General features: G+C 40.0%; 1 protein-coding gene across 3 annotated transcripts in view; it reads left to right on the forward strand.

Moving 5' to 3' along the window:
- GBF1 (golgi brefeldin A resistant guanine nucleotide exchange factor 1) overlaps positions 1-12,400 on the forward strand; it is a 103,204-nt gene that overhangs the window by 71,934 nt on the left and 18,870 nt on the right. For all 3 annotated transcript variants that reach the window (XM_040563884.1, XM_040563885.1, XM_040563886.1), the window contains exons 9-17: positions 2,188-2,323; positions 4,666-4,895; positions 5,489-5,657; positions 5,840-6,051; positions 6,715-6,813; positions 7,231-7,425; positions 7,846-8,032; positions 9,070-9,210; positions 9,751-9,839. In XM_040563884.1, the coding sequence (XP_040419818.1) occupies positions 2,188-2,323; positions 4,666-4,895; positions 5,489-5,657; positions 5,840-6,051; positions 6,715-6,813; positions 7,231-7,425; positions 7,846-8,032; positions 9,070-9,210; positions 9,751-9,839 (1,458 nt within the window). The remainder of the gene's footprint in view (positions 1-2,187; positions 2,324-4,665; positions 4,896-5,488; positions 5,658-5,839; positions 6,052-6,714; positions 6,814-7,230; positions 7,426-7,845; positions 8,033-9,069; positions 9,211-9,750; positions 9,840-12,400) is intronic.

Genomic DNA, 12,400 nt, shown 5'->3' on the forward strand with positions numbered 1-12,400 from the left:
CTCAAGAGGAAAAATCTTGGAGTTAGTACAAAGCATAGGACAGTCACTGAAAATGAGTATTGTGCCTGAGGACAAGCACTTTCTCAAAAAGGCTAATGTTGATCTGAGATTGTAGTTGGTGTTGTGTGAAAGGGGAGATCAGAAATGGGGGTCGGATTGTCAGACTGGACTTTCCAATAGTGTGCTTCAAAAGTTACTTGTTTCTCAGGAGCAATGTCTGAGGGTAAAAGGAGTGGTACCAAGATGGTTAGCTCTGAGCAGTATCTTAGCTCTACTTTGATTCAAGTTTTTTTTTTTTTCCTTCCCCCCCCCCCCCCCCATCCCCCCCCATTTTTATTAGCAAGTTGCTTTCTACCTGGCAAATCATGACAACAGGATATAGTAGCTGGAACCAAAGTCTGTTTTGAAATCATGTGGAACAGGCTTGGGTTTAACGTATAATGCTTCTAGGTTTCCTACGTACTGGGAGCAGTTTGGTACAATAAACTATGAACGTCTTCACATTCCCTTTTATACTAAGAAGGGAGAAAATTAAATATGGCTATTTTTAGCATAGTTAGTAAGTAAAATAAAACTACCTTGTCTAATTAATAGCCTTTAATGAATAAAGATGTTGATAATATTTAAGGCTTGGAAAGATTTTAAAATGGAAAGTGAAACTAAGATGAAATATTGGGAATTGGAAGAATAAAAGACAGCAAGTATTTTACATAGCTCTATCAGCTAGTGGATAGGAAAGATAAGATAACAGACAATTTTTCCATGAAAGGATTGTGATCTATAAACCTTTTAAAGCATTTAAAATCTACAAAACTTCAGTTTTGACTGTGTGCTTGTCATGTAAGTGTTTGTTAGAAGCTGTCATTTAGAAGGAGATTCTTGCTGCAAAATTTGGAAGAAAGGCAAAGTGGTTCTGAATCTATTGTTAATTAACAAGCTCAAAGAAACTGTAACATTGCTAAAACTTAGGGATTAGTTGTCAAGCAAATAGAATTTGTGGTGCAAAGAAGTTACACAAATGGTTTACTATACTGGGACATAACATTTTCAAAAGCTTTGTTTAAATGAGAAAAATTATAGGCCTTGTGCAGAGAGAGAATTCTAGATGGAAGAAGGAAAGAAACAGAAAAACATGAGCAGAATCTAGAAGGCTTATTGCTATTTAAGAGTAGTAGTAGCTGGAAGGAGTGAGGTTGCAGATAAAGGAGGAGGAGACTAAAGAATGCAGCTGTCTTCTAGAGAATAATAACCCAATACTAGGGATATAAGAAATAGATAAATTATATTTTATGTTATAATATTCTTAGAGATGATTTTACAAAGAATACCAAGTAGAGACCGGTACTGAGACTTAAGGAATGGATTCCATTGTATGCAAGGAACCTCCTCAGCGCTTAAATTTTTCACCCCCAAATTGAAGAGATCTGATAGCATCAGAAAAGTTGACCGCAGCTACTAAACCCAGGAGTAAGAAGCAGGCATTCCTGCGCTTAGAGCAGATTATTTGAGAAGGAAGCTGTTTTCAAACCTGCTGTTGCCATTGTCGATGTGACTAAATATTGTAATGGTGTTAGGAAGTTCTGGAAAGTCTGTACGTGCCTGCAGTAACAGTGCACTGCAACAAGTGCCATACAGTCTGTGTTGCTCTTACTGTGGTTCTCATTTGCTCAGTTGAAGGTCTGCATAAGAACTAGTGGCAGTATTCTGGTCAACAGGGAAGCTGAGGGTTAAGTTAGATTTAGAACTGAAGAGGACAGATGACAGGAGATGAAAGGAGAGCATGGTTTGTTTCTAAGCCGTTAGGGTGGTATTTGCAATGTGTCATGCACCAGGAGTGAGCGAAATGCTGGCGAAACACTTCTTAATAGTGACAGAGATTACTGGAGGAAAGGGAACATGGCATTACTGTAAAGATGAAGAGTAAATGGAGACAAGTGACAGAGGTAGTATAGTAGCTACAGTAAATTTTCCCTTGCTTCAGACATGGAGTGTTGGCTAATATGTGGGTAGTAGGAAGTCAGAGGCTGGTTTGCATGATTTCGAGGTGCTGATAAATTTGTGTGGTACATGTGAGTGCTGTTGCCTGACTTTGAGAGTTTTGAGACAGCCTTTGTGGGTTGGCTTGTGTAGTCCATTGTGCTATGTGGTTTTGCTATACTGATATTCTTAATGGTTTATGGTTTTCAGTTGAAAATGAGAGCTGGAGGAATGAGCGAATCATCAAAATGGAAAAAGCAGAAGAGATCACCAAGACCTCCTCGACATGTAGCTAAGGTCTCACCTGCGACAGAACAACCAGCAGCCAATGCTAGTGCCATTGCAGGTAGGCTGAAATCTGTTTTCAGAGACGAGACAGCACCTGTTCCAGGGCTGTTTTGGAAATGTCTTTATTTAATTTCTCTTAACAAGTTGTTCTGCATTTGATTTCTTGAATGTTTTTTTTATTTTAGTTCTCAGTGACTGTTGCAATAAATATGTCTTAGCTTTTCAGGTCAAGGAGAAAAAGTTTGAAGGAGATGGATTACATATTGATGGCAGAAAGCACAGTCATGTGGCTAACATAACAGCATTTCTCTGCCTTCATTGTGCCTTACAGGACTATTTTATAGGCAAGGGGAACGGGAACCTAGAGAGGTAGCTGAGGTTATGTGCAGGAGGAGGTTGTGTGGAGGAGATGGAGGGTGTAGCAGGTATGTGGAAGAGGCTGAGAACAAGAACACTGGAAAAAGGAGAACTAAGGGAGTTGGAGCTGGGAAGAAAGTAGTGGCAAAAGTATTGTATAATAATGCAGTTGCCTGCAATAGGAGATAGTTGATCTAAGTGACATATTCTTTCATGTATTCCTAAAGGGGGTGAGGGTGGAGGTGATGAAGGATGAGCAAAGTGTGACAGGGGAAGAGATACATGTGGAACTGTGGGATGTGCAGAGATCTAGGTATCAAGAATGGGTGAGTGACCAGATCTCTTACTACAGGTGTAAGGATTGAAAGTATGCACCCATAGTCAATGAAATTTGAATAAAAAGCATGGGACTATGCACATTAAGGGACAGAGAAATATGGGGTATACTTACAACTATTATGAGAAGAATAGAGGTTGCGATATGGTAAGAAGAAACTGAGAGTTACGTAGAAAAAAGTAGAGAGAGCAGCAGAAGTACCTGAAAAAGGTTTGTTTGCAGGAAACTGATGGGCATGCACACAAGTCCTTTTGCATGTGCTTCCATTCAGCCTGCAGAAGTGGTGCAGTATATGACTAGTGCTATGAGCTTGAGAATATAATGTTGGGGGACTTCCATATCCTATTGTTGTATAGAAGTAGACTAAATAGTTACAACCATTTTTAACCTCTCCTCTGGATAAATGAGTCCCTCTGGCTGCAAAGTACTCTGTCTCTTATGCACTCTACATTTTGACGGATCAGACATAAACATTAACAGTGAAAGGAAGCAGACGGGAAGCTTGAAACAATAGTTGTGTAAAATACATATTTCTGACTCTTATTCCAACGTAGAACACTATTCAGTATATTGTGAATGATTCCAAGTGCATTTCTACACAACAGCATGATTGCTGAAAACCAAGGAAGTAATGAGATAAAATTGCATCCAACTTAGACATCCAAATGAGAGCTTATCCCTACATAAATCATTATATTTACGCTTTCACATAGGTGTTAAATTCCACTATAACTCCTGTAACATTTTGGAGAGAAAGTTGAATAATGTTATAGAGCACATAATTAATGCTGATCTTGTAGAGCTAGGTAATGTATTAATTGTGCTTTTTATGTCAGAATTCTGTCTTAGCACGTGAAGAAGAGAAGATTACAAAATTGATTATGTATGCCATTTCATTTCCCAAAAATCAAGTAACATTCTGTTTAAGATATTTCCAAAAATCAAGTCATGAATAAAACATCTGACTGTGCAAAACTACACATTTTACGTGTAAATTTATAACATACCTCTGGTTTGTGAATTTACTTTGTTACCATGCCCTTTGTTATATCATCACCTTTTGAACATTTGGTTTATGTTTTAAGTTTTCCTGAAAACCAGAAGAGATGCAAATATGTGGGTTTTCCTTAAAAGAAAACTTATATTCTGGAAGAATTGTCTCACATTTAGAAATAATAAAAATACTCAGTGTATTGTTTCAGACTTGTTTGAATTCTATTGCAATTTCATGTCTTTAATGTGAATTAAAGAGATAGGTCTTGCCTTCCAATCGAAGTGTAAAAAATAGTTTAAAAAAATCACTTTGAAGGATTGACTGATGTTTGATGCAAATATTAAAGTGCTTGTGCCATTGTATCAAAGTATAAAGTACACCTTTGGGGCTATTTTCTGATTTCTTCTCAGTTAGAGAAACCCTCTGCACCATTTGTTTAACTACATGAATTATCTTATTCTCTGAATCCGTTAGATTCCAAGTGATATGTTTTAATTTGGATAACTGATAGTATCTCACCTATTCATCTATTTGATGCTTTAATCCCTAGCCAGAAAGGGCTTTGTCTAATTTCTCTACGTTAATACCTAATTATCTGAGATCATTTGTAGTGCGTTGCTGTGATCAAAGTAAACCTTAGTTGTATTCAGTGTATGAACTGGGGGCTGAGGGAGAAAATTCTGCTGATCTTTTTGCTTCTGTTTCTCATCAGCAAGTGGAGTTACTTTCATAGATGCTCCTTCTCCCAGCTCCTCTGGAAGCTCAGAAAATGTTTCATCTGCAGTCAGCCCTTCTACAGACAGTGGTTTGGAAACATCCTCACAGACCACCTCCAAAGAAGACCTGACAGACTTGGATCAGGTCACTGCTTTGGGACTTCATGCAGGAATGCCTCCAAATGAGGCCAAAGTCACTGATAATCAAAACCAGACAGAACTCCAGGTATGTGGTTGCTTATAGAAGAGTTCCAACTCCCCACATAGTTAGTTGTGGGTTTAGTACAGTTACTCTATCAGAATAAACATCCTTTTGTATAAGTGATTTGTAACTTCACAAACACTCTTTTTTTTCTTGAGACAATCCCCACTGACTCAGAAATGATAACTGTGCAGCCCAGCAATGCACCTATGTATCTGTGTATCTAATGCAACTAGTCGTATTTTTGCCAATATCATCAACCTTAATTAAGGAGAAAGTATTAGAGGGAAATATAGACGAAATCTTCAGGAGAATTCTTTTAGTTATCTTTGATGAAAAAAATTTCTTGTGTTTGTGGAAATTTAGTCTCATAACACAGAATTAAGTAAAATAGTTAAGAGCTAGATGGAAATAAAAGTTTTGGAAAGAGGGTGCTGCAGATTATCTAGATGTGCTCTTTTAAATTTTGCTTTCCTGCTTCTCTTCCACGAGTGACCTGTATAGTTTTAATAGCTCTGAATGAGCAGTGAGCAAATAAGCCTTTCTTTTAGCATACCTAGTGCCTTGTCTTGTTTTGCTTTTTTTCTTTCCTTCTCAAATGACCGATACCAATGAAGAATGAAAGTCTGAGGGAGGAGAAGATCCAGTCAGCCTCTGTCGAGTCTATTCCTGAGGTTCTAGAGGAGTGCACGTCTGTAGCAGAACATTCTGACTCTGCCTCAGTTCATGACATGGACTATGTAAATCCCCGAGGAGTACGTTTTACTCAGTCTTCCCAAAAAGAAGGTGAGAGGTGGGCAATGTTGCTGAAGTCCTTTCTCCTTTCCGCTATTCTGCGTCACTTTCTGCCATGAGGGTGATAAATTCTTGTTCCTTGGTTGGTCTGTAATGATGTAATCTGTAACACTTGTTAGACATCAGCAAAAGCCGAGTTGTTAAGAGTACCAATGTGTCTCGCTTTCCTTTAGGAGCCGCGCTGGTCCCCTATGGACTGCCATGTATTAGAGAACTGTTCCGCTTTCTCATCTCGCTCACCAACCCTCTTGATCGCCACAACTCCGAGGTGATGATCCACATGGGGCTGCAGCTGCTAACTGTTGCCCTGGAGTCAGCTCCCATTGCAAACTGCCAGTCCCTCCTGGGGCTTGTGAAGGAAGAGTTATGCCGACACCTATTTCAAGTAAGTCTGGCTTGTGCTAACATGGGATATGGCACAGGGGAATTAAATACTAATTTGGATCAAGCAGTCTATTGGAATTCACTATTCGGAGGTTTGACAGATCTCAGTCTTCAAAGAAGCTCTCTGCTGTATTGCAATGAGAGTTCTGAATTGCACCAGGGAAATGGTGATGTTGCAAAAATAAAGATGTCGTCACATGTCATTTTCTTTAGGCCAGGGCTGAGGAGGATGAAGCTGGTTGGAATGAACTGTAACTGGGGGATAACATCGTGTTTTGATGTAATTGATTTTGAGGTAATAATGGGTGCAAGTTGCTAGCTTAGTAAATAGGCAGAACTTTTCTAGCTATTAATTGCACAAGAGCTGTCTTGGAGGCAGTTCTTCTCCCAGGTTACTTCTCCACAAAGAGAATCTGTGGAGTTAGCAAAAGAACAAAATCACAGTAGGAAAACAGCATTACCACAAGCAGAAAGGAATCAAGTATAACCATCCGCACTTACAAGAGGTGAGACCAGGAGGCTGAATAAGGGATTGATTTCGGTTATTTGCAACACCTTTGCTATGGGAAACAATGTGTGGATGTCGAGACTGTCATGGGTACTGTTAATCATAACACATAATGATTAGCCTTTGTAATTCATAAGAATTTTTTTGTTTCTTTAGCTACTGAGCGTTGAACGGCTCAATCTGTATGCAACCTCCCTCAGGGTGTGCTTTCTTCTCTTTGAGAGCATGAGAGAGCATCTGAAATTCCAGCTGGAGGTGAGTTTTGAGTATCACTGGGTGCATAGTAATAGTGCCTTGGGCTCATTAACTGCGTATAGCTAGGCAGTCAGATGCAGTCTGAATATCAACTTACCTTTGTATAAATGACTCAGTGGGTTATGGGTAGGCTATTTAGGACTTTTTTTGTTGTATAATAATGTCTTTGAGACTGGTACACTGCAGTCGCCCACCTTCATACCAGTTTTTCAGAATGGTAGATCCAGGTGCATTAAATGATAAAAATGTTTGAAACCTTTTTACAGACACCTTCAGAATGAGTCACCATTAAATATGGGATATGTCAGATTATGTGCGAAGACGAAGTTTGCATCTGTTTCTGTAGTCCTCAAAGCTATTCACTGTACTGCTTTACTTTTTCTTTCCCTAAACTGAGCTGCCCTGTGTTTCTGCCAGATGTACATCAAGAAACTGATGGAAATAATCACAGTGGAAAACCCAAAGATGCCGTATGAAATGAAGGAGATGGCTTTGGAATCCATTGTTCAGCTGTGGAGGATTCCCAGTTTCGTGACTGAGCTCTACATCAACTATGACTGTGACTACTACTGCGCCAACCTCTTCGAGGAGCTCACCAAGCTGCTCTCCAAGGTGCTGAACCCGCAGGGCTTGTCCTGCCGCCTCGCTGGGGCTGCTGGCCTCTGCATGGGCTGGGGGGACCTGGAGGGGACAGAGCAGGGATAGGCAGAAGGGGAAGTCTGTAAGTCAGAGCATGGTAAGCACAGAAGCAGAACTTGAGAATGGGAGTGGTTTAAAGATTTGGGGTGAGTAGTTTGTAGAGATGAGGAATGCTATTTAACATCTGGAAGCAGAGCAACAAAGAATAACAACTAGACTAATAATAACACAGCAAATAAGCCATTAAGTATATGCTAGAAAGCGTTGTATGGAAATTTTAGGGTGTTTTGTTATATGCTTTAGGGTTCATGAAGCTGAAAGGGGAACATCTTCCCCCCATTATGGGGAGAGAGGAATGAAAGTTGTCTGATGCTTACTTGTTTTGTTTCCCAGAATGCCTTTCCGGTTTCTGGACAGCTGTATACAGTCCATCTGCTGTCTATGGAAGCATTGCTGACAGTGATAGATAGCACAGAGGCACATTGCCAGGCCAAAGTGCTGAGTAACATACATCAACAAGAGAAGGAAGTTGCCAAATCCAGCCCAGAAACCATGAACAGCACCAAAGAAACAAACAATAGTAAGATTCCATTTCTTGATATTTTGATACTAAGCTTAATCTCATGCTAAACCTGTGGATCTCATTTTGGTAATTCATGTATTAAGCTCCATAAATGTGTTGTCAGTCTTCCTGTTGCATGTTTTATAACTGCATACTGGTGTTTATAACCTTGCTATGAGAACAGGGCCTCGGATCTCAGCTCTGTTCTGAATATCAAGGAGAGAGAGTCCACTGTTCAAGAATGACATTATGCTTCTTTCCCTTTCCAGATCTTACTTGTTAGAGGATTTAGAAACCTCTTAACAATGGAACTCTTAACAATCTTAAGCAAAAAAAAAAAAAGTTCCCTTTTTTTATTAATTTCAGAAAACAAAACATGTAATTTAAATCTTGTGTTGGTTATTGTCCAAAACAGCACATGCTTTATCTTTCCTCTGAGGCAACGAAATTGCTAAGCTTGTCTTTGCTTCATACGTACTTGTGAATAAGAATAGTGTTTTTTTCTTTGGCCAGCAGCTTCTGTGACCTAGATTTATTTGTATCTATTTGAGCATTAGTGAGCAGCGCAGCTCTTGTACTTACTTTGTTCTTACTGTGGAGATAGATGGATGTCTGCCATGTTTGCTACTTCGCTGTTTGTAACAATAGTGATAGTGATGAAACTAATTTGTCTTTCATCTATTGCGTGGAGAAGTGAAGTATCAAGTTCCTGAGTTAGCACCTACAATCCCCATCCCCCCAGCACCTGTTCCGTGTCTGTTTGTTTGAGTGAACAGTGTGGCAGAAATAAAATTCAGAGAGATTAAAATATGCACCTCATGGAGCTTTATATAAAGGCCGTGTCAAGACTGGCAGTCACAGCAGAAGGAGGGTATGCTGTGGAATTAATGTAGACAAAATATTGAGGATACTGAGGAATCACAGTTACTGCAGGGAACTCCCTTGAATAAACACATATTCAATTTAGACCGGTCAGTTTCTTATTTCTCCATTGGAAGATTTTTCTTTGGCTTATGTATTTGTGTGGCTTTTTGTTTTGTTTTTAACTTCTACAGATAATGAGAGAGTGCTCAGTGAGGCAAAATCCTCCAGTGTGGTCTCAGAGCCAGGTGGGGCATGTCCTCCCACCAGTGGGTGCCTTATGGCTGACCAGATGAAGCAAGGCTGCATGGAGGTGGAAGGAGGAAGCGAGACAGGTAATAGTCTCTGGGGGACCTTGATTCTCTGAGTGTATGTACTGAGAACAGTCCTGACATTTGCCTGCTGGTTCTGCTATACCATAGACTGCTGTAGCTATTATGTGTTCGTAATTAGAAAGAAGTATGTGGTGAATATTTGCTTTATATTTGTGCTACATAGGCCTACTAACAGTTTTCTTCTGGGAGGGGGTTAGATCTGATGGGTCACTTTGGGGCAAAGTGTGTGAAATTCATCGCAGTACTGATACTTTAAGGGAGTCAAGGGCTCTTTCTGAGTAATGTAAGTAACCACAACATCCAGAAAATTAAATCTTGTGGATGTATGAAATTGTCCAGAACAAGAAGCTACTGTGCAATTATGCTGCAGAAAATGTGGGTGGGAGATGCATAGTATCTGAATAGCAGGAGTGTGATTGTCATTTGTAGGGCAGAATATTTCAACAAGACTCCATGACTGAAACTTGTGATGGGACACAATAGTGGGCTGAGTGGTACTCTGGGGATAGGCTTGACTGTAATGACAATTTGTCCTTCTAGCTGAGAAGAGTGTCCCCAAGAAGCCTACTCGATTTTCTTGCATCCTTCCAAGCCCTCAGGAACTTATGCAGATTAAGAACAAAAAGAAGGTATGATTGAGAACATACTGCAAATGGATCGAGTGTTCTCCTTGTTTTCCATCTCATGGGGGCTTTGCATGACTGGTCATATCTCAGAAATCTTGAGTTCCAGTCTCTGCCGATAAGAATTAAACAGTCAATTACTGAAAATCCTGCTATACTTCAGGGACAGCATTGATTATTATCTCTGTTCTGGTTACTGAGATGCAAGAAGTGTTGGGGAAATTTTACGGCACAATTTGTAAGCTATGTGCATCTGACTTCGGGGTGGGAAAGTTGCTGGGTCTAGTTTTAATTTATGGGGATAATCAGCAAATTATATCAAAAAGGTCAGGTTGCCTACTCTTATCGAACCTGTCAATGGGGACCATATCAAGAGGCCAGTAATAGAAGTGACATTCTAGCTTGCTGATTCGTTTACTCCTGCGTTTGCTTTGTCGTGAGAATGACTGAAAAGATTGTCTTGATTAGACAAAGAATGATTTTGCCACAATGTTTGTTTGAGCCTTATTATTCCAAGCTACACTCTTAACTCTGTACTACCATCTCTGACCAGAGATGGTCATGTTTTCTTAACTTATTTAAACAAAAATACTGAAGGAAGCACAACAGATCCCCTGCTGCTAGCATACTAATTTGCTTTGTGATCCACTCTGACAGCCTCTGGATCTGAATGTAATTTAAGGCATCAATTTCTCTCTAGGAAGTTTACTGCAGTACTGAGGAGCTCGGTTCTTTACCTACAGGGCAGTGCTGCTGTGGGGTAATGCTGAGCCACAAGGCGCATTAGGGGAAGTGCTTGTCAGCACAGTCTTCAGAGGAACTACTGAGTTTTGGCATTAGCCAATTTCTAAGAAATTAATATTGATTCAGTTACTATTTCATTTGTAACCCTTTGTTTTGCATTAAATCTAGCTTTCAATGCAGCCTAGCTGTTGGATTTTGTGTGAAAGTCTATTGTTGAAGAAGGAGCTTGTGTAGTGTTTTCATTGTTCTAACCAAAAGCCTCTCTTAAGACTCCAGCTTTATTGTATTGGAAAACAAGGTTAGAAGAAATCAAGAGCATTGCCAGCAGCTGGTCCCAGCAGTAGCTGAGAGTTCTGTAAAGAAAGTTCCAGGTGCTTCTAGAAAAAGGACAGTGCCTTACGCTACAGCAGAGGGCAGAAGGACACTCGTAAATCTGTTAGTTTGCTCAGATGCTAAATCCTTTCCTGATGCTAAATCTGGTAATGATTTCATCCTGAGCATGTCAACAGAGCACACTAAACATTCAACTTCAGAAATGTTGATGCTGACATGGCACCAGCTTGTTCTGCTTCCTTTAACCTCTGAAGTACTGGAGGAAAAAAAAAATCTGCTAAATAAAAGCAGAGAACAAATTATGCATTGAATGGAAAGGTTTCTTGTATGTTTCCAAAAGCAATGACCAGAAGCTCAGAAGCATAGGACTGACATGATTATAAATGCAGTGTAAACTGCCAGCAATCTAAGTTCCTTTCGGATGGTCTTAAGAAATAAAACATGTTCTGTTGTTATGTGCTATATAACAATAGAATACCCTCGGGGTTGTGTTACAGGATTTATTGCTGTACAAAAATGCTCCTAGTGTCATACAGTCCCTTCAGGCCTGTCATACTTGGGCAGCACATGGGTATTATTTTGTTACGCCCTCACAGGGTCCCTGTGCTCTCTGTGCTGTTTCAGGATCTGTGTGTTTCACTGCAATTTGAGGATGTTCATGCAGGTATGTTTGCAGGGAAGCAGAAAACAGAAGACTGGTTGCTTCTGAGTTACTGAGAACCCAGGGGAGCTAGTAGTCATGATGGTCACGAATTTAGTTCACTAGGTCATCACTAGCAGTTTGATCGTGATAGGAGCTAATGGGGAACTGACATTTATTCTGGCGCTTAGTAAAGTTCATACAGTTGTTTGTGCTTCTGGTTTTTTTGAACACCAACAGAATCTTTGGTTAACCCTTTCTCAACCAGGTTTTTTATTACAAAGACTGTGGTACTATCTAGTGTCTTAAAATAAGAATCAGGCAGGGAAGAGTAGTTGACTTCCCTTCAAAACCAAAAATGCACCTGTTCTTCTCTGCCCACATTGTATCTTCTCTGCCTAGCCATGCTGGAGCACCAGATGTTCTCAGGAGCATGTCTCACTTGCAGGGTGTTGTCTAGTTCTTAGGCTTTTGCAGCACTTCTTTCAGCAGCTGCATAAAAGCTGAGGAATCTTGCTGCATGTCACACAGTGAGGTAGAGTACAAGAGCCTGGAGCCAAAGGAGACAGACAAGGACATGGAGTAGTAATGCCATTGTAGCTGGGTAGAGCTGATCTTTTCAACATGCTTGGGGCTCATCAAAGACCTTTCCTCTGCTCTGTTGAGGCATTTGGAGTAGCAGAGCTAATTGCTCAGTGAAACTTAAAGCTTTTCAAAGATGGCACCTCATGCATATGTATGACTTGATACTGAATTCTTGTGATGAATACAGGTTTTCTGGCCTTGGTTAGTCTTTCCTACTCACATGGTACAGTAAACTTTATCATGCTAAGGTTAATCTATTTGCTTT

The sequence above is a fragment of the Cygnus olor genome, chromosome 7, assembly GCF_009769625.2.
Source record: "Cygnus olor isolate bCygOlo1 chromosome 7, bCygOlo1.pri.v2, whole genome shotgun sequence".
Taxonomy (NCBI): Eukaryota; Metazoa; Chordata; class Aves; order Anseriformes; family Anatidae; genus Cygnus; species Cygnus olor.